Raw genomic sequence first — 21,516 nt, 5'->3', positions numbered from 1 at the left:
AAAAAAAAAAGAGTTCTCCCTCATCAATAGAATGCCCACAGAACAGCAGTGTTTCTTTTTTCTTTGTGTAGTAAAGTCAGATTTATTGTTGCCCTAAACACAAACACCACCACTGGTGTCAAGCTTGAGTCAGAGATAAATTTTCACAAAGACTGGTGCTATCAGAACCCAGGCAGGCTTGCCAAGCTTCTGAGAAGAAGATAGTAAAATTAAAATGGGGATATGGCACTCATACAAATCACTGCATTATGCCAGATAGTGGAATTTTCTTCTATCTAACTGGCTTTTTGTAATTTCTGCGGTACTTGTTTTCAAGTCTGTATTTATTTCTTAATGATAGTGAGAGCTAGAACATTGTTATTACATATGCTTGACAATATAAAAATGGTAGACAATTCAGTTATGTAGAATATATGAGAGTTTTTGAATTTATTAGATTTTTACTTGGTCTCTGTGTATAATGGACTAGGAAAAGGTAAGAAATAAGGCTGTATAATTAACCTGAAAAAAATTGTTGGTTCCTCCCGCCACTCCTTCCTTTTCAACTAATGCGATTTTTTTTTTAGGGCTGTTATTATTATTTATAACTTATTTAATTATGTGCTTAAGAATAATTTTTGATGGGCACTTGCCAGTTTACTAATATTCACTGCCCACTACCTGATGGTGTCACGAACACACCATCTGTTCACTTGTGCCTTCCAGAACTCTCTGAAGTAGCTAGCTGACTCAAGCTGCAGGTGGTAGGATTGCTCAAAATACATAATTACCAAACTTATAAATAACAAAACTGGTTTTCATTTATACTTTTATAAATCACATTTGATTAAGGCTTTCTCAACCACCCTCCAGCTATACACAAGCTTACTTCCACCACAAACATATCTGATAGCATTATGCTGAAGAAGGCTAATGCCCTGCTTTCACGGTTTTTTCTGAAGGACTTCTCAGCATGTTTTTTTTTTTCCAGGCCTGAATTGTATATCCCAGTCCCTGGACACATTTCTCTTGACATCGAGCTCACCTGCCCGCCTTCTATAATTGAGTGTGTCCCATCTTTCTACCAGATTGTGAATGGGAGACTGGATCTCAAAGGCGGGAGCCCTCATGCAGGACGGTGCTTGAGGCTCGGCTGTTTTTTGACTGCTGTGCCCTTCCCTTTGGTTACTAATGAATTAATCCCTGTTAGAACATGTTCAAAGCAGAAATCTAAGCAGGTTACAGTACTAATAATAACAACAATATTCTATCAAAAGGGAAAATAAAGCAATATTCTTGATAGTGGATATCTCTACAGGCTTTTACTTCAATTTTCTGAAACAGCCACTGTTATTTATGTGAATGAAGATTAATTTCTGTGCCATTATCAAACGTAACCCTTGAGGAATTAATTGCATGTGTATCTCATATTGAAGTCCTATTTACATGATCAAGCAATCTGGAACAGATAAGCCCCTTCTTGGGAAACCTCTGCCTTTGCCTCAGACAGGTTATGCCCCCCGGGACTCAGGAGCTCACTAAAGCACCATTTGTAATGCAGCGTGACAAATCCCGGAGCCAGGGCGATAATCTCTGCAAACTCTGTACAAACAGTCCCTGCGCCTCAGCAAAAGTGATTAATGGGCTCTGCGGAATCAGCATACGGCCCTCTGCATTAATTACTTGTGAAGGACGCTAACTGGGAAGCCGGAGGTCTGCGCAGGATGTGGGGAGGCCGCGGGCGGGCCCCGCTCCGCTGTGCAGGGCAGGGCAGCGGGGCAGCCCGAGCTCCCCGGGCCGCTCAGGGGCAGGCTGCGGTGCCGGGCCCCGCTCCGCTGTGCAGGGCAGGGCAGCGGGGCAGCCCGAGCTCCCCGGGCCCCAAGGGCCGCTCAGGGGCAGGCTGCGGTGCCGGGCCCCGCTCCGCTGTGCAGGGCAGGGCAGGGCAGCGGGGCAGCCCGAGCTCCCCGGGCCGCTCAGGGGCAGGCTGCGGTGCCGGGCCCCGCTCCGCTGTGCAGGGCAGGGCAGGGCAGCGGGGCAGCCCGAGCTCCCCGGGCCGCTCAGGGGCAGGCTGCGGTGCCGGGCCCCGCTCCGCTGTGCAGGGCAGGGCAGGGCAGCGGGGCAGCCCGAGCTCCCCGGGCCCCAGGGGCGGCTCCTCAGGCAGCCGGGACGGCTTGGCCTGGGTGGGTCCGGGACGGACACTGAGCCGCAGCTGTGCTGCACACACACAGTAGTCTGGTCATACTGGGTGCTGTGGATGAGAGAGAACCTCCGCCGAGCCCGGCTTTGGAGTGGGGTCAGGAGGAGCAGCCGGTGGGACCGGAGCTGGAGGGGACCTGGTCCTTCAGGAGTGACCGAGGTTTGCGATATTCGCTCTCTGCCATAACTGCCATGATTTTAAATGCACAGGCTCTTTGTAAATTATTGCAGATCTGCTGCACCGACTGAAACTGTGCCAGTTTATCTCCAGGGAAGATCTAAGCCTAAACGTTTTACAGAGAAAGAAAAGATGAGGAGAGAAGCATGTATTTATCTTTCCAGTATGTTCTCTGGGCCTCATCCAAGGGGAAAACTTCTACATCTTCTACATCTTGTCCTTAAATCCTTCAAATCCCAGCTAGGGGATTCTGGTTAGAGATCCCCATGGAAAAGTCTTAATGAATTTACCATGCATTTTTTTCTAATTCATTAAAAATATGTCAAAGCACACTAACGTGCCTGTATCTTTTCCCCTTCTCCCACAGACGTCTATGACCATGGCCTACCCAGCCCTCTGGAGTTACTCAGTGGTGGCACAGCCCCGACTGCTCTGCCAGATGTGATGAGTTTGTGCCCAGCTGGCTGAAACCCCAATTAGACCATAACAGTGATTTCAGCTAGAGGAAATAATTTGGTTATTCTGACTGTTCAGTGTGCTCCTGTCACCATAGAGGACTTCACTGCACTTGGACAGGAACAATATTGATAGTACTACACTGGGGGGAGTCACCCTGTCTAGGATTTGGCACTCTCTCCTGTAATAGCCTGTGCTGATGGACATCAAGAGGTGAACCTTTCCTGACCCTATGTTATGCACAAGAAAACAAAAGCAGAAGCATCTTTTCCACTTTACATGTGAGGGATAAGTGTTACAGCATTTTGGTATCTTTGTCTTGTGTTTGTCATAATATCCTAATCCATTGAGGCCATGTTAAGGAGGGACCTTTGAGAGCTCTATAAATTGGATTTCCTCAAAGTGAAACAGGATGGGATTGCAATGTCTCCTTGGCATGGCCCTGAAACCAAAACGATTCTTCACTGACTAAATAGTTTGATGAGCTGGTTAGACTGCAGCCTGCAGCCAGAGATGGAAAGGAAGCTGCCTTTTCCTTGAATTCTGCTCCTTTTTCTCACGCAAGCTGGAAACAGAACTAACACGAAGTAATTCCTCTCACTGCTAACCTCAGACTCAAGTTTGATTACTCACTGCATTAATTTACCAATTCCATGATTCGAACCCATTGGTTTATTGATTTTGTCTTAATAGGAACACAGATGCAATCACGGGATTGTTCAGTTTTTAATTAACTTTGCAAAATTATAGCAGATTTACCCTGCTGTCTTAAAAATTAACTCCCTAGCTTATTCTTTTCAATAAAACCCATTTCAATAAAATCCAGAATGCTGGTTTATTCTGTCAGGCTGCTCCAGGCAACTAGCAATAGGACAAGAGGACACAGGCTGCATCAGAGGAGGTATAGGTTGGATATTACCCTTCACAGAAGGGGTGATTGGGCATTGGAATGGGCTGCCTAGGGAGGTGGTGGAGTCACCATCCCTGGAGGTGCTTAAGAAAAGTCTGGATGTGGTACTCAGTGCCATGGTCTAGTTGACAAGATGATGGTTGGTCATAGGTTGAGCTTCATGAGGTCTTGGAGATCATTTCCAACCTAGTTGAATCTGCGATTCTGTGATTCAATGGATCAGAAATGCACATACAGAATAAACTATTTGCAGGCCACTGGAGTCTTCCTTCAGATTAGGATGAATCCATCTTATACAAAGAAAGCAGGAAGGGCACAGAAAGCAGCATGAAAAACAAAGCTGAACAGAGGAAAATTACCTTTTTTTCCTCATACCATTTATTTTTTCAGTAACATACTGTTCAATCTCATAATTATTTCTAACTTAATGACTGACAGGTAGAAAAGGTTTAGAGATATGACTTAGGCACGGACAATGACTTAAGCATAGTATCCCACTGGAATATGAATTTCCATGTGTCAGACTATTCAGTACAGTGACTTTAAATAATGGCTATAGGTCTTATTTGTACAGTACCTTACAGTCTTCTCTGCCCTCTGTCACATTTGATAAGGAAATAGTCCACTTAGTGTACTGAGATTTCAACTGCAAGTCTCTGCAGAGAGTAATCATACATTCTTGTGGCATTTTCCATCCCAGCTATCTGATGCTATTATTGAACTTTGCAATTTGTTGGCCATGTTTTTTTGCAGTTTGATCATATCTTTTCTTCTTTCTAAGCACTCTTTCTGTTCACTGTTGCTCATGGAAATCTCCAAGACTGGGTGCCCCAGTAAAAAGTAAGGCTTCACAGTCCAGACCTGTGGACTTCATATCTTAGACAGGAAGCTCCTACACTTACTGTATGCACTCTCAGAAAAACTCTGGTTTTCTCTTTCAGTTTCGGTTCCAGTTTTCCAGGCCCTTCAGGTATCATATTTACATCTGGTACTCTTTTATTTGAACCAGAGCCAAAACAACTAAACACAGGCAGAATATTTGTATTTGTACATGAAAAGCTCTGTGAGTTGGTTCTCCAGTGTGATTCTCTGAATGAAAAGATGCATTAAATGAAGGGGGGATAAAGGGTGTATTATCAGCCTAGAAAAAGTAGGATGTCTCTAAATTAAAAGATGGGTATAAAAGAGCCAGAAAATAAGGGAATGTTAGTTCATCTCAATTTCAGTCTCCACAGCTACAAGCAAGAAAATGAACCGCATCTCAATGATCTGTAAAAGAAACTGGGGTATTGACTACTATGAGCTTGAAGCTGATCTAATGAAATCATTCCAAGAGATGCGAGCAAACAGCTGGAAGAGGGAAACTGATGGTGAAAAGACCCTGGCATGAATTGCTCATCAAAGTAACAGCAACTGCAGAAATATGTCAAATTTTTCAGGTTTCAACAAGAATAGACAACTGCTGACCACTTGGTGCAAAGGAGAAGATGGCTGCCAGAAATAGTCAAAGGTTATTAGCCATGAAACATCCACAGCACCAACAAAGCAGATCCTCTCTTTTCAGTAGCTCTCACTGGGACCTTTGCCACTTCTGTGAGCCTGTGGGATGGAGGAAAACCAGTGACTGGAGGTTTTGGTGATCTGCACATTCACACGGAAGGGACCCTCAACTGATTACAAGGCTGCTCCAAGCAAGACCCTGCTGGTCCTGCTGGGGAACTTCTGAGACCTGCCCTGGGACTCTGCTGGTCCAGCAGATGATGGGGAATTATCATGGCTTAACCCCAGCTGGCAAGTCAGCCCCACACAGCCACTCCATCAGTCCCCCTGGCAGGATGGTGGAAAGAATAGGAGGTGTTAAAGTGAAAAATCTTGTGTGGGTTGAGACAAAGATGGTTTAATAGGTAAAGTGAAAGCCATGCACACAAGCAAAGCAAAACAAGGAATTGATTCCCCACTTCCCATGGGGAGGTGGGTGTTCAGATATTCCCATTTTCCATCACACACAACACTGATTTGACAAGTGCCACCACTCAGAATGTTCCCTCCTTCCTTTCTTTTCCCCCAGCTTTATATACTGATGGTAACACCATATGTTATGGAATATCGCTTTGGTCAGTCGGGGTCAGCTGTCCCAGCTTTCTCCCCTCCCAAATTCTTGTGCAACCCCAGACTCGATGCTGAGTTTTGTTTTCCTGTCTTTGATGTTGTCAATTATTTGGGATAACTTTCGATGTAAAATACACCCCTAGTAATAGAAATATTTCATTTATCATCATTATCATGCTTTTTTCAGTTTTCAAACTTATGCTGCTGAGACAGCTCCAAGGTAATCCTGTGTATCTTGAGAGTGGGACAGAGAAAACAGAAAGGCCACAGCAAGGTGCTTGCTCACCCACTCATCCCTCCACAAATCCATGCTTTTCTGATAAAGTGCTTTACAAAGTAATACTTCAGACCAAAAAGATTAAGCTTTTGAAACGAAGGAAGCAGCTGAGTCACAGCTTGGTGAGCAGTGGGTGAAGAGTAACTGGAAAAAAAAGCCTGTTTAATATCACATACAGTATAGGATATTGTAGGAGTCAGCTGTATATTTTAAATATTGTACAGTGGACCACCAACAGCCTACTCACATTAGTATTCATTCACATAAGTATTCACACAAATAAATTAGATGATACTTAATTTTCTCTATCTCTCACAGAAGAGTAAGAGGCTGGATCAACTCAGAAGAGACATGATTCCCAAGAGTACCCAGAGCTTCAGTTCAAAGCTCAGATCAATAAAGTATTCCTGTGCCCTGAAATAAAGACTTGTAAATATGTACTTGCCACCTGATTCTCTTTGTAATATAACTAGGGGGTATGTCTTAACAAGTGATAATTGGAAAACACCACATGTGAGAAATCACCTTCCTTCAGAAAGGAGACAGCCAAAAATAGAACTGAGCAGATCACAGCCCAGGGCGCTCCAGGATCTTTCCACATGAATGAGAGCGAGTGAAAATGAAATGGCAGAATCAGAGCTGATGACAGCCTGTCTGCCTGCTAGATGTGATCTGAAAATGGATTTTATAACGTTTTCAACTACTATCAGAATTCAGGCTGCATATCTTTGTTACCTGCGCACAAACATTTTAGAGGGAAAAGTGGGTCTTTTTCTGGCCATGCCTTTTAGCAGGCATGAGAAATCCCCAAACCCTTTGGCTTTATCTGTAGTATCGGCTATACATCTTTCAGTACAAAGCACTCCCATTTCACATTGAACAAATTATTCAAGAAGAAATGAAACTGCTATTTCCATCAGACAGGGATGTTGTGATAGCCCTGGCTCGCTGCTGGAAAGCAGAGTCAGGTTGGATCTTGGTTGGAAGAGATGGGCACAATGGGTTTCAAGAAAACAGTGGTGTTTTAAGAGCAGGAGAGCAAACCCAGCATCTTTTTGGTTTAGTCGTCACCTTTCAACAAACACCGGGGCTGGATGCCTGCAGGTTTGGGCTGGACAAAATATGTCAGGTATCTGAGGATCTTCTCCCAGGAATGTGTCTGTCCAGACATCAGACTGACCACTGCACAGGTGTCTGTACATCAGGGGAACTTATTTCAGCATCAAGAGCATTTTTGTTTTGCTTCTGATAAAGCATGAGGAGAATCATCAGAGATGCATCAGAGACCCCACCATACCTAGCTTACCTGCATATCTGGATGGAAGCATAGTCCAAGGAAGCTGCAGCTTTGTCTAAGGTTATTTTAAAGAATGAATAAACAGCTCATCCAATCTCCTGCTCTTTGACAGCAGCCAGATCCATTTCTCACTGGAGTTTTTCAATGTACCTGTTGAGTAGGACAGCCTGACTAGAAGAAATCTGAAGTGCAGGATTAGAGGGCAGGCTTGTGTTACAGCACATACCCAACTCACCTGCCTTCACCACACCAATCACCTTGAGAGGAGAGTGACCGTGGAGATTTCAACTGGACATGGAGACAATAGGCAGACAGCAGCTACAAAAGGACAACAAAACAGGAAAAGAAAATAACAAATCAGTGATCAGTGATGAACCATGATATTCACCCAGCAGCTGATCCTCTGCTTAAGTCTCTTCAGAGAGAAAGTGGCTTCTGACTGCAACAGGGAATTTGTTCAGTCCTTTCCAAACCCCAAAAGCTACCACCACTTTTTTCTATCTTATTCAACACGCAAAAAATCAAGGGATGGTCTTCCTTCTCTGTACTACAGCTTTAATTATAATTTGGAATTTGTAGTGTTTGGTAGGTTTGTATTCCTGGGGAAAGAGAAGCTTTTCTGTGCTCCTTTTTCCAGTAGTGCTCATGGTGTGGGTGGTGGGTCAGATGAGGAGGACTGCTTGGACTCCCTCCTGCCAGCTAAAGCAAAACGGCAGCAGTATTAAAAAGGCAGGAGGTCAAAGCTGCACATTAAATTTATCACCAGGTTGTTATTTTTATATAGTTGGGTCATCCATCACAGGGATGTTTTCTCTAAATGAGTGAAGCATGTGGCAAGCTGCCCTTACAGTTAAGGGCACATACAGAAGTAAAACACCTTGTCCTAATTTTTCCAGAATTCTCCAAGTATGCTGAGAACACAAGGAGATTTTTTTTCTGATTCCACTTACTGTAGCTCCCTATCTTTTATAATAACCCTGCACTGAAGGTGGGACATCAATTCAATTCATTGCACGTCATTTATCAAGTTTGCAGAGATACACAGAAACCATCCCTTTAGGGATGGGAAGTTCTGATACTCAGAGAAATGAAAGTTAATATCTACTTTGCTGGTGTAATGGAAAATGTTATTACTTTCAGAAACATATTTCAAGTTGGGAGACAAGGGTTTTAGGCAGATCTTTTGGAGAAAATTGTGGTTTATTGAAAATGGATATAAAAGTAGATTAAGCCTCTTTCCATATATTAATGCAACATATTTTGGAGTGTTTCAAGAGGTCTTGCCAGCTCATGAAAAATCTGAGGTTGTATAACTAATCAAGTTTACCAGGGGACATCCTGCAGGTAAGACCAGTGCTTTCATTAAAGCAGCACTGAACACTGGGAAGTGTCTGTAAAACCAGGCAAAAGAAAATTAAACTAGATAATTTGAAAATCCATTCTGACTGAAAAAAATATGTGTGACAAACACCCTGGCAAAAAATCTCAAATACTGTAAAATGTTGTAGCAGCAGTAACTTCAGCAGACAAACTGGAACTGATCTTGGAGACATAAGCACAGTTTTGTCTTCTGCTTTTCTGGCAGTGCCTAGATAAGCAGGTAGGATTGGATACCATTGGCTGATAGTTAGGTAGTGTCTCAGAGAAAAATACCATTCTCTGGTGTTAATGCTCTGCTTACTTGCCAAGGGACTTGCAAAGCAGAGAGGTCAGGACATCACCAGTGAACTTCAGCTGTGGTGAGTCTCCTCCTTAGACAGGATTCTCATCACCAAGAAGGTCTGAGATATCCTTCTCAGTGCCATGAATGGATGCAAAGGTAGGTCCAGCACAGCTCTGAGCTGGGCTGCAGATGGCACCACTGCTGAGGGAGTTGACTGTCCTGGATGCTGCTCTGGGATGTTGGCAAAGTGCATCAGACGTGCATGACTCTTCAGTAACAAACAGGCTGAGAAATGACAGCTTCCAAAAGGTAAATAGTGTCTTTCTGAGGAATATCAGGGAGTGTTGCTGATTTTAATCTAGTACCATAAATAATAAAGTCCTTCACTATAGGAAAACTGTTGCTCCTCCCCACTGTTATTCTAAACAAATCTGTTCTGATACATGTTCCCAATGCTCAGCAATATGAATTCCTCTACACAATTGTCCCAGCTCCAGTGCACATCAATGCCACTGTCCTTTCCTCCATCCTGCAGTCCAGTCAGCATCTTCCTATAATTCACACATGGCCAGTACATGAATGGCTCCCTGCCAGAAGGCTTCTGACACAGCTGCATTGGAAGGAGATGTTTTCCTTCCCGCTGCTCCTAAGACTAAGAGCACCAGGTTCTTCCATGTGTCCCTATGTTCCAGACAAGCATTTTGTACCAGAGAACAGGCTGTGCAAAAAGCACTGATGGAGGCTTTCAGCTTGATGGACAATCAGAAAAACTGGGATGTCATTTGAATGCTGTTTCCATTGGATCTAAAAGAGAAAACTAGAGACAGTATTTTATATAGAGAAAATGCAGGATAGAATTCTTTTGTGCTACTGGAAGTGGAATTGTGATGCTTCACTAAGCTAACCATTGCTGTGAATAACAGATCTGTGTTAGAAGTGACCTGGAATGGGAATTCATGGGCATGGAGAGAGAGAAATTGCCAGAAATTATGGGAATCATAGACTCACAGTTATAGAATGCTTTATATTGGAAGGGACCTAAAAGATCATCTCATTCCAGCTCCCCTCCCATGGGCAGGGACACTTTCCAACTCAATGCCTTGTCTAGTTGGGCCTTGAATGCTTCCGAGGATGGGGTCTCCACAACTTCTCTGGGCAACCTGTCTCAGCACCCTCACAGTAAAGAATTTATTCCTTTTATGTAATTTCATGTAACCCTTAGAAGCACAGCTCCTTCATTAGGAATTTGGTGTCTCCCATCACTGGGAGTTGCCACCACATTCTTAGTGTGTAGATGACCTTGGCCTCTGGGATTTCAAGGGAGGATTCCGGAAAATCTAATTAACCTAAACCCAAATCATGTAACTGGAAAATTTTTTCACATATCTAAATTACCTGGGAGCATCGTTTAGATGTGGTTTAACTAGCCAGGTGAAGAGATCTGAGAAAACTCTTTTGCCTAGAAGACCTTCCAGATATGAGGAAGAGAAAGGGAATAGAAAGAGTCTCAAAATCTATTTTGCATACAACTAAACCTCTCCATGGCAAAGAAAGCATATGGTATGAATACAGAAACTCATTAGTACAGACCTTTGGGAGACACTATGATTAAGCAAAACAGAGCCAGATGAACATTTGAGAGAAACAACAAATTGCCAGTGCTGGAGAAAAATTACTGAAAGCCAAATGACTGCAGTTGCAAACTCACGAAAAGGATATTCAGGAATGTGATTTCTGGGAAAGACTTTTTCCAAGAAAGGTTTCTGGCTTTTTGAGACCAATCCAGACATGGAGGGAGTAGGTTAGCTCAGTCCTCAGTGGTGAAGCAGGGAGATATTTAAGTTGTAAGCAAGGAAGTGATAATATTTTTCTGTGGACTGTTTCACCTCATAGTATTTTAAATATTTCAAGAATTAAGAACCTTCCCCGGGTTGCTCAGATTCTTGGTCCTTCTTTTTACAGTGAGATCTTCTAAAATTAAAATAATCCTTGCAGAAATGTCATGAAGACAACTATCCTTCCCCTTCCAGAAGGGAATATGGAGTCACAACAAAAGATTTGACCTCACACACATCCTTCAGGCATCAGGAAATGAACTGCTTTAAATCTTTTCTTGGCTTTTTGCCCAGTGTTACATGGCTTTCATCAAGAACTCATACCTACCAGACAACTGAGCTTCTAAACCCTAAACCTGAAAAAGCTCTAATTTAGTTGATTGAAGGAAAAAAATTATGTAGAAAATACAGTTTGTAGGGGACTATTTTAAATGCTAGCTGCTTCTACTACATTTAACTGGAATCTGTGACCTAGTTATAGGAGGATACATTTTAAACATTTACAGACTACATTATGGTGATGATTTATCAAATTATACATTCTGCAATCAAATATGTCATGCTTCTTTGCTATTTGGACCTTTAGGTTAAACTGGATTTCTTTATCCTGTATTTGGAACAGAATTCTTCTGAACATTAATTAGAAGCTAAAGCTTTCAAATAATATATGGTTTTTATAGTAGGTTCGTTCAATAACCTTCAAGTGCTATTTTTTTCATTAAATATCAGACACAAGTTTACTGTAGCATTTTAAGTTATGTTGCTGGATTTAAAACTTGGTGCCAACTTGATATTTCTCCATTGGAGTAGGTAGAAAAGAATCATGGATAAGCATTCATTACTCACATCTGTGCAACATTAAGGTGAAACCAGCTTGATTCTTGCTTAGAAGTACCTTGTCCTGGTACTCTAGTCTAAGCCTTTCCCAAGTGATGAAGATCTGATTGTGCATCAATGACTTTGGTGGAAGGACTGTCCTGACTGTGAGGTTCCTGGTGAGAGATGATCTCTCTACTCTGCTCCTCACCTCTGCCACTGGCAGGTTGTGCTGTGATGGGGAACAGAGTAGTGGCTTTCTTCTGCAGATGTGATGTGCTAGAAGTGACGGGATGTAAATAAGAAATGTCAGGGCACACAGCTCAGTTGTCTTCACAGGGTTCTCTCACATGGGCTTCACCCTGGGTAGGCACAATTGGGCTTTCTAGTAGGACAGGCTGGGAAATTCCTCTGCTGGAAGGGAAGGAGGAGAGTGGAACTTCATAGTCCAGGTGGCTTGCCAAGTGCCGTTGATGGAGGAGTGTTTACTCCTGTGTCCTTGCACCGTGCATCTCTGAGGAAAATGCCTGCTTCTGTGGATCTGGCAGACCCCGAGTCCAAGGCTACCAGGGAGCTCTTGGCAGCTCACAGCTGACTGCCAGACTTGGAGCCACTGAATAACAGCATCCATTTTCCCTTTGGGCAGAAGAACACTCAGGCCAAGGTTTTGACCTGTATAGCCAGGAATGGTGTGTTTTATCCAATATTTTACTGCAGCTATTATCCAATTAGATATCCAATATCCAAAATAATATTATCCAATATTCCAGCAGCTGTGGTACCCTTCTCATTCAGTGCTTCCTGCCTCAACCAGGCACAACCATTTGTGTCATGTCCCACTTTCTTCACCGATCACAAATACTGCTTTGCCATTTACTCAGGCATTTTGCTGCTCAGCCTCTCTTACCATAAGGAAGAAAGTGTCAAGTTCAAAAAATTACTGCTGTTAATTTTTAACTAAAACCACACACATCAATAGAAGTACCACACTTAAAAGTAACCTTGAAAATCTAGAAAGAGTAGTCTTGCCTTTCCTTCCAGTATGGTAAGCATGTTTTGGTTGTGGTTTTCCACTGATGATTTTGCATGTGAGGTAAGAGTGTGCTTTACTTTGCAGTATAAAATGAGCACACTTAACCTTGGTTCCAGAAATCTCATCATAGAATCACAGGAGTGATTAGACCTCTGAGATCATTGAGTCCAATCTATGACCAAACATCATCATGTGAACTAGACCATGGAGCTAAATGCCACATCCAGTCTTTTCTTAAATACCTCCAGGGACTGTGACTCCATCATCTCCCTAGGAAATCCATTCCAATGTTTAATTATGCTTTCTGCCAATGTCTTTGCCCTCAAATTAGGCATAAAACTTTATTACTGCTGAAAAACTGGATCTCTGGGACAATGGAAACAGAGTGGGGTTTTGAGGAAAATCCACAGAGACAGCATATTCATGTTTGAACTCATGATCTATTGAGCAGGTGGGTAACTTTCCCATACCCCTGTACAAGCAGCCAAACTGCAGGCCCTGTCTCTCATTCTGCTGAATCTACCTCCACAGCTGGCAGACCTTACGTCTCCACCTTGTTTGCAATGAAAACTCAACAGTTCTCTCACTTTCAGCTCAGCCTTAGGGATTCAGAGTCCTATTGCTCCCATATACATATGCCCAGCACATCTGTCAAGATTTGGTTCCTGCTGTATTTCCCTCAGGGTGTGAATGATCTGCAAATCACACTGAGCCAGAAGGGTCCTTTCCTAAGAGAAATGGGAGCCATAAATGCAAAATAATTTCATGTAAGGCTATATGTGCACCCCTCTTGCTGGACTTAAAATTGTTCTCTGGGGAAGGCTCATCCTCCTCCTCCTCCCCAGCTCTGTTTGTTGAGAATAACATGCATCAGCCTGCAGCTCTGGGCAGTCGGGTCAGGAGTACAAGTGAAATCTTCCTGCACAGCTGTGTGCACTGGGGCCTGAGCTGCTTGCTCAGCTGTGCTTCGCCAAAAGCAGCCCATTGGTGATCTGCAAAACCTGCCCAACACCTGCAACACTCCGATGGTCACGTCACCCTGCCGAGGGAATAGCACAAGAGAGATGGGAATGATAGTGGCTTTGCTGCTGACATGAGGAGGATGTAAATATTTGTGATAGATTCCTCTTGCATGTGGTGGGTCTGTTCTTTCTTAGCTTGGTTTTTAAACTTTTTTTTATCAGAGAGCCTCCATATAATTCCACAGGCTCAGTGGTGAAGAGATCCCAGAGGTCCCAGCCCCAGCTCACACCCTAGTGAGCAGCCTGCCACAGTTAATGAACTGGAACTGCTCACAGATGTGGAGATGAAACTTAGCACTGGAAGCACTGGTGTCTCCTGCACACACTTGAGTCTCGAGACATGATCCTGCCTGCAGCTTATGTTGCTAAGGAGCTACCACCATAACAAACCTTTGTGTGCCTTTTCTAGCTCATTGCTGCCTCCCTCAGCATCAGCAGGACTTAGGTTCAAGTTTGCATTCATGTAATTACAAAATGCAAATGGTACCATTAGTTTATTTTCAGGGTGTCTCATTAGTTACTTGACCAGAGAAACATTCCTAAGCATCAAATTTGGCTTTGAAATCCAAATGCTAAGCTGCTGCTCCTTCTATTTTTTCTTATAACATTGACTGTGGTTTCTTATTCCTTAAACATCAGCATTTCTTTTATTTTGGAGATTAGTCCCATAGTCAAGAAATATGAGAAGTAGCTTAATTTGTACAAAGACAAATTTAACTGAACTTTTCTGCAAAAATGTTCAGCAGTGGAACGTTTTATGGTAAGCTGATCCCTTCGTTTGCAGTCCAGTGCGATGTGTGGTACATGCTGCCTGTGAATTGACTCCAATTCTGGCTTCCTCTCCAGTAACGTGAGGACTGGATATATTAACTTGCACAAAATGAACAGAAAATTAGTGCAGACACATCTGCTGGCAGAGGCTGGGCTTGGGCTCTGTCACAGAAATACCTGATTTCAGGGAGAACTTTCAATGTCTGCCTTGTTAAAACAGAATATTAATAAGTGGTGTGCAAGCTGATGATGAACAGGCCAGCACAAAGTTTTAGCCAGAGCTGGGACTCCTGAATTCAAATTGCAACTTTAAGAAAATTATTCACAGACTGATTTAACACACATGCAAAGTTGGCACAACCATATGAAAAAGAAATCCTCACTCTTTCCCTTCTCTATTCTCCTGCTTGGTGCTTCTTGTGTTATGCTGGCACAAGTTTTTGTGTGGCTGCCCAGTGCACAGGATGTAGAAACTGATCCAGCTGGGAAAAAAAAGTGTTTCTTTTGGTGGGTTTTACCCTCAATCAGTTCCCAATATCCCCAAGCCTAGAAAACTAAATTGTACAAATAACTGCCAGCACTACCTGGGCACTGCAAGGAAGGGAAGGAGAAAATGTTTTGAGAATGTGGCAGGACAGCTTAATTTAGAGAGGAGTCCTTGCACGGAGAACACTCCTGGCTTTGAACCCTCATCTGGCTCTAGAAGGATGCCAAGTGTCATGAGCAACTCTGCATTTCACATCACATGCATTCTTGATCAGTGTTAAACATTTATAAACATCCATGATTAAAGGTCAACCACACATCCTCAATTATTTAGTGTTAGTTTCAGGCTATGTTATCATGCTTAATGTTTTTATTGAAAACAAAAAATAGGCAAAAAATTAAGCAAGGAAAGCTGTGGAAAAGAGAACTTGTAGAGACCCTGCTCATGACTGCTTGTATCTTTCCTGGCTGCTGGGGAATATCAAGGGCCAAATCAAAGTGGAGGGTGTGTTCTTCCAGGAAGTTTCTGGCACTTTTTTCTACTTAAAATACAACACTAATATTAGTTTTTGGCTAATATTTTCTTCTACCTGTGATTTCAGGATTTTTTTTATTCTGCATAAAGATGTTTCAAGCTAAAACAAATATAAAACCAGTTCCTAAGAGCTACCTCCTGTTCTTGTCTCTCCCATGGCTTTAACAGACCTTCAGAGGTCAGCAAGAAATGCAGGGAACTGTCCTTTTTTCCTTGTGTGTTAGGACAATTTATTTCTAGGTAGTTCAGCTTTTCTATATGCTCATGTTGCAGAAATGCACAGTATATACTCCAGACACTTCTTGGAGGCGGAACAGAAGAAAGGTCTAAAAAAACACAAAGCTAAACTCAACAACTTGAGAAAAGATGTCCATACAATCTATGGACACTTTAGAGGTTTAGAAACAGAAAAATTTACCTTAACCTCACTCCCCTCCAAAAAGTAATATCAAGTACCATGACACAGACTCGGGTGTAGCAATGGAACAACAGTTAACATGAGTTAAAAATAACCCTTGGAAATTTGACTTCCTGTGTAGGATGTCAGCTGGAAAGACCCAAGCAGATAAGGCAGTTTTGTGCCCACAGAAATGGGCACAGATCAACATCATCAGCACCATATACCTGACCCTCCAACAAAGTCCTTGAAGCCAAGCTGCAGACAACAGCTACCAGGCCATTGCTTAACAAACTGGTTTAAATAGTATCTTGTGAATTAGGAAGAATCCTCTACTCATACCCTTCCCAGAAACAGAGCACTGTTTAACCTCCAGCTGTAGGCAACATCACCTACCTTCCTCCTTTCCACCCCAGATGGAGTAAAACAGAGCAGTATGTCCTCGAGGTGATCACACACATAGAGTAGGTTTTCATTCAACAACTCAATTTCTTTGAAGAAATATTTCGATTCCTGAACTGTTCTCTTTTTTACACACCAAGGAGGAGTAATTTGGAAAGCAGGGCATGCATAGTGCCCCCACTGTGAGCAGTCAAGCTTTGCAGACAGAACAAAACTGCCACCATTGGGAAGATGGAGCACAGAGAAGTATTCACAGCAATTCTCCCCCTCACTGCTGCAGTGCAGCACTGCAGCCAAAGGCACTAGAGCCAGTCCAGCCTGACTGGGAAGCAATGAAGAACACATTTTACAGTAATGCTCTCGATCAAATCGAAATCCCTCCCAAGACAGCTTTCTGAAAAGAGATGTTACTCACTGAGCTGCGACAAAAATGCCTTCCTATCTGGTAAACACTAAGTGAATGCTTATGGTTAATTTCTTTAAAACCATTTCAACATTTCTTTGAGGAGGAACCATAATAAAATGCAGATGCTGTACTTCTTTACCAAGATATTGAAGCACTTTTAAAAACACTAACAGAAGTCATAGTAAAAACAATGAATGCTGTGCAACAGAGAGCCCTTCTCCATCTCATCATTTGTGTCCGTAACAGAGAAGGGAAATATACTTCTTGTAGATGGAGGAGCTAGATAAGAACACATTCCTTAGACGTTATTGAACAACTGATCAGTGCATTACCACAGCCTCCTTTCCAAGAAATGCAAGCCTGCTGGTACTGTTCATAGGCCATGGTCAGAACTAGGAACAAACCTTGTACATGATAAAACAGAGCTTGCATTCAGTGCCCCAGATTAGTGTCACCAGGCATACATTTGTGCAAAATCAACTTGTCTTGAGTGTTGATCACAGTGGTGTAACACAGAGACAAACTGGTGATAAAACTGTACCAGAGCTTTCATCCTAGCCTGAGTGCCCAGGCCCCACACTTGTCTCTCACAGAGCTCAAACCAAAGGAATAAAAGTCACTTTCCCAGTGCTGTACCTGCACACACTGACTTGGGCTGGCTCTGCACAGGTCAGCCTGCTTTCCCACAGGAATTACAGCATGCACAGGATGGGCCTGGCTGCTCCCACACGTCACTCAAAAGCAGCACTGTCCCTTGTGTGTGGAGCCCAGACTAAGCCAGTTCACTCAGCCTATGTCAGTCAGAATTCACTGCCCTTACGTATTAACTCTAGAGGCTACCAGCTGACTCCGTGTGCTGCAGCCACAGGCTTGGATCCAAATGTCTGGATATACCAGGAGGAGCATGTAACTTCAGAGGCACCAACATACATGCAGAGGCAATTCCAGAAGCAAGGGAACAGCAGAGCTAAAAGAATCCAAGCTGGATATGTTCTGGCATTCAGAAGGGACAGGCTCATTCATGAAGATGAATCACATTTTATAGACAGTCTCCCATAATTTTCCACAAACATATCCCTAGCATAGAATCCTTGAACAAAAGCACAGTACAGCCAGTAGAGTAATGCTTCCTCCCTAATGGCAAGAAATCTATTTACATCTTCAAGTTTAATCTTTTAAAGAGCTAAAACTTTCCATACCTAATACCAAATCTCTTAGTGCTCAGTCTCTCCTACATAAATGGGAGGTGTTCAAATGAGATACAGAGTTAATACATAACAGCTTATAACACAACTTTTATTAGAAAAGTTATACATAACAGCATCAACTATTTTCATGAATATTAACCTTAAAAGCAACAAAACCAGACTAAAAATGTGTAACAAGAAACTAATGACCTTTTCTATAATTAAACATTCAAGTTATCTACAATGTCTCTTTTTACAAAGGGGAAAATTATGGTTTTACAGGCACATCATGTTGAAAATAAAGCTGCAGTAACTTTATACAATTAACTTTTTCAAGGATTATTAAAACATGGTCATCATGTAGTCTCAAGAGTTTTTAAACATTCACATAATTTTACAGTTGAGTATACATTGAAATTTCAGAGTCCCAAAAGTATTTCACAAAAGTGCCAACATTAAAACCAGAACCTTCAGTGTGAATAATTTTGCCCTAAAAAAAGTTAAGACAGGTCTCCATAATCAACATATTCACATAACTTCTGGTGCTACCTGATCTAACAGTAAAGCTTCATTCCTTAGAAATAAAATCAAACCGCACCTCTTTTGCAAAATTGATAAAATGTTTTGAACATGGAAGTGTACATTATCAGAAAAAATTGACACTAAAAACCATAAATATATCTGAAGAGCCATTAATACACTACACAATTAAATGGAATTGTGTCCATCTGTACTCTATATTCAAGGTTTCTTGCCCTTTTGGTACAGGTGGTATCTGAATTTAGCAACTTTTCTTATTCTTACTGTTGGATGTCTGCTTAATAAAAAAATCAGATAATTTACAATCTAGAAGTCTGTTTTAAAAAGTCTGGAGTTTATATACAGCTCTAACAAACCTAAATCATGATTTCTTAAATGGTTAAATGAAATTACTGGTTTTGTCACTTATTAACAGTAATTAGCCATTATCAGTAGTGGACCATAACAAGGTGATAAGTGAAAAGGAATGTTTCGTCTAAAATGCTTCATTTGTTCTGTCCTTTCATGTATCATGTAGAGGAAGTGCTTTCCACAGACACTCGTTTCCCCTTAGCATCAAGGGCTACAAAAATCTGACTGCAAAAATGCAGTGACACAGCAAGCTGACATATCAGGCACTACCTTTCATATTGGCAGCTTTAAGAGACCCACGGTATGCACAAAGATCTAGAGAAGGGGGAAAAAACTACTGCTATGAGAAGCAGACCAAACATTACTTCAGATGAGTTTGGCAACATTTTTAATCAGACAAAAGGTTGGCCGTTCAGATTTACTTGTATAGGTTAAAAATACCTCTATTGAATCAACTAGTCAAATTATTGTAAGACATTTTGATACTCAACATCACATGCACCAATATTGCACACATCTGCTCTGAGCTGCTAAAACAATCTTTATCTGGGTGCTTGAGATGTCTGGTTTTTGTAGCTGGAACTCAAGTCACCCAAGCCAGCCAGCAGTTTCACTAAAAATTTGAGTGGTAAAGTTAAAATACAAACCCCAAAACAATCCCAAGAAAAGAACCAAGGACTTTATACAGACAATAAAATCTAAATTTTCAGCAATGGTCTTGTGGGCCCTACAGACGGAGCAAGACACGCACACACTGGTGAGACGAGCACTAGCTCTGCTCTAGGGAACCATTCAGATAATGTGAAACCTGGGACCAGGGGTGGCAATGATGTCACTGTAGGGCTCCTCCTGTGTCAGCTCTATAGCTTGCTGCTTTTTCAGTACCAGGAAACTGTAAAACTTCGCAGCTGCTTGTTTTCTATTCGTATTTCTGCACAGCTCAAGCAAACTGATAGATTCTGCTCCAGTCTTAGCAAGAGCTCTCTGAAAAACACAACATTGATACCACAAGTTAAAAAGAGAACTACACAGAAACAACAATGTCTCTTGGCAAGATCCTATTTTTTGTCAATCCCAGGACACTGAGGGATTCAGAAGGATGGGAATATTACAACATGTACATGAAAATTCCTTTATGAATCTTAGCTACATAAAACCTAGTAGGCTTCTCAGAGATGTGTGAAAAATCATTCTTGCATGTGCTGAACGTATTCCAGAAACACTGTAGTATAGCACAAAATATTATTTCTGCAGCAATAGCTAAGCATTCTTTTCTGACTACTGTGGATGCTAGCTTTGGAGCAGGCTGCAGGCCCATGGCCTCTCAGTCCTGCCTGAGAAGCTAGCCTGGGAAATTCAAAGGAGGATTTCAAAACAATCCTCAGAGACAGAAAACAACTGCCAGGTGCTGTTTGTCTGTCCTCTTGTTTTCCTTGCAGGAGAAAGTCAGGGGGTGGTGAGCCCCCCTGACCAATGATGGTGATGTAGCACTTTGCTAACCAATAAGAGTTTCCTTTCTGTATTTTCCACGTATCTGTCTATAAGACAAGCCTAGAGCAATAAACTAGAGAGATTCTCCTGTTGTGACTCGCTTGAGAGTCTGTGTCGTTCTTTATCGCCGTTCCAAATCAGAACGACAGACTACAGGACAATTTTTTCGTAACAGGAATAAATAAAATAAATCAAGTTTTATTTCTCAAAATAAATGTAATTCCAAAAATAATAAAGTAAAATTTCAAGAGCTAATGTTCTTTAAAAGATGCATAATTTTCCCAAGGTGAAAGCCTGTTTATTTCTAAAACTCCTCTGTCTTAAACTAAGTACCCAAAGTCATTTAGATTTTCTCAAAATCTTGGCAAGAATATATATTAAAAAAAATTATGATAATACATCTTTTTGCTGGCCGGGACAACAACTGAAGTGTTCAATTTAAAGCAGAACTGTCTACCCTGGAATGGATTTCAACTAGATGGAAAGATATTTGGCTGGCCAAACCAAATTATTTTGGTAAGATCTAAACTCCAAGTCACAATGCAGATTTAATGTTTCAGTCATCCAATGTGATGTTCTTTTTGGTACATGGAAGAAAGAATTGAAAAAAGCTAGCAATGGCCAAAGAGAATTTGTAAAGCTCTCTTCAGAAACCATGATAAAACATTCAGAGAGGAAAACATTCCACAACACTACCAAATCAACATCTGTATACTTTAAAAAATATTTTGAAGCTATTTTTTATTTTAATCAGTTGTACTGATCTGGTCTGGAACAGAATTAATTTTCTTCACAACAGCTCATGTGGTGCTATGTTTTGCTTCATGTAGGCTGGAGGTGTACAAGAAGCTGGGAGGGGACACAGCCAGGACAGCTGACCCTAACTGGCCAAAAAGATAATCCATGCCATATGGCATCATGCTCTGCATTTAAAGCTGGGAGAGAGAAGGGGGGTTGGGGGTGTGACCATTTGGGATGTGGCATTCAGTGACAGCCAAATCTCACAAGCCACCAAAATGTTTAAGGGAACAAAGGAGCTACAGACCAGGCTGAAAGGCAAAGGTAGTCCAAGAATATGTGGAGGACAAACACAGAGACCAAGAAGCAGAGGAACAGTTTGCACTTCAGTTCAGGGTGAACACTGTGGTGCTCAGTCATCGTATCAGAAAAAGCCTCTTT

General features: G+C 42.0%; 1 protein-coding gene and 2 long non-coding RNA genes across 3 annotated transcripts in view; 2 read left to right on the top strand and 1 right to left on the bottom strand.

The window, feature by feature from the left end:
• Positions 1–2,057: 2,057 nt before the first annotated feature.
• Positions 2,058–6,550, top strand: LOC111925055 (uncharacterized). Its single transcript, XR_002862029.2, has 2 exons — positions 2,058–2,335; positions 2,721–6,550. It is a non-coding gene; the product is annotated as an uncharacterized LOC111925055 (long non-coding RNA).
• A 7,185-nt stretch (positions 6,551–13,735) lies between these two features.
• Positions 13,736–18,348, top strand: LOC147655327 (uncharacterized). The gene is made up of 2 exons (XR_015284157.1): positions 13,736–13,853; positions 13,934–18,348. It is a non-coding gene; the product is annotated as an uncharacterized LOC147655327 (long non-coding RNA).
• The window catches only part of RAD21 (RAD21 cohesin complex component), a 22,434-nt gene continuing 18,953 nt past the window's right edge, over positions 18,036–21,516 (bottom strand). Inside the window, exon 14 of the mRNA XM_086879918.1 lies at positions 18,036–19,830. Within this exon, the coding sequence (XP_086736044.1) occupies positions 19,639–19,830 (192 nt within the window). The 3' untranslated portion in view covers positions 18,036–19,638. The remainder of the gene's footprint in view (positions 19,831–21,516) is intronic.

Source organism: Cyanistes caeruleus, chromosome 1 (genome assembly GCF_971803275.1).
Source record: "Cyanistes caeruleus chromosome 1, bCyaCae1.hap1.1, whole genome shotgun sequence".
Taxonomy (NCBI): Eukaryota; Metazoa; Chordata; class Aves; order Passeriformes; family Paridae; genus Cyanistes; species Cyanistes caeruleus.
The sequence above is the reverse complement of the archived record's forward strand: the minus strand, read 5'-3'. Positions and strand labels throughout refer to the sequence as shown.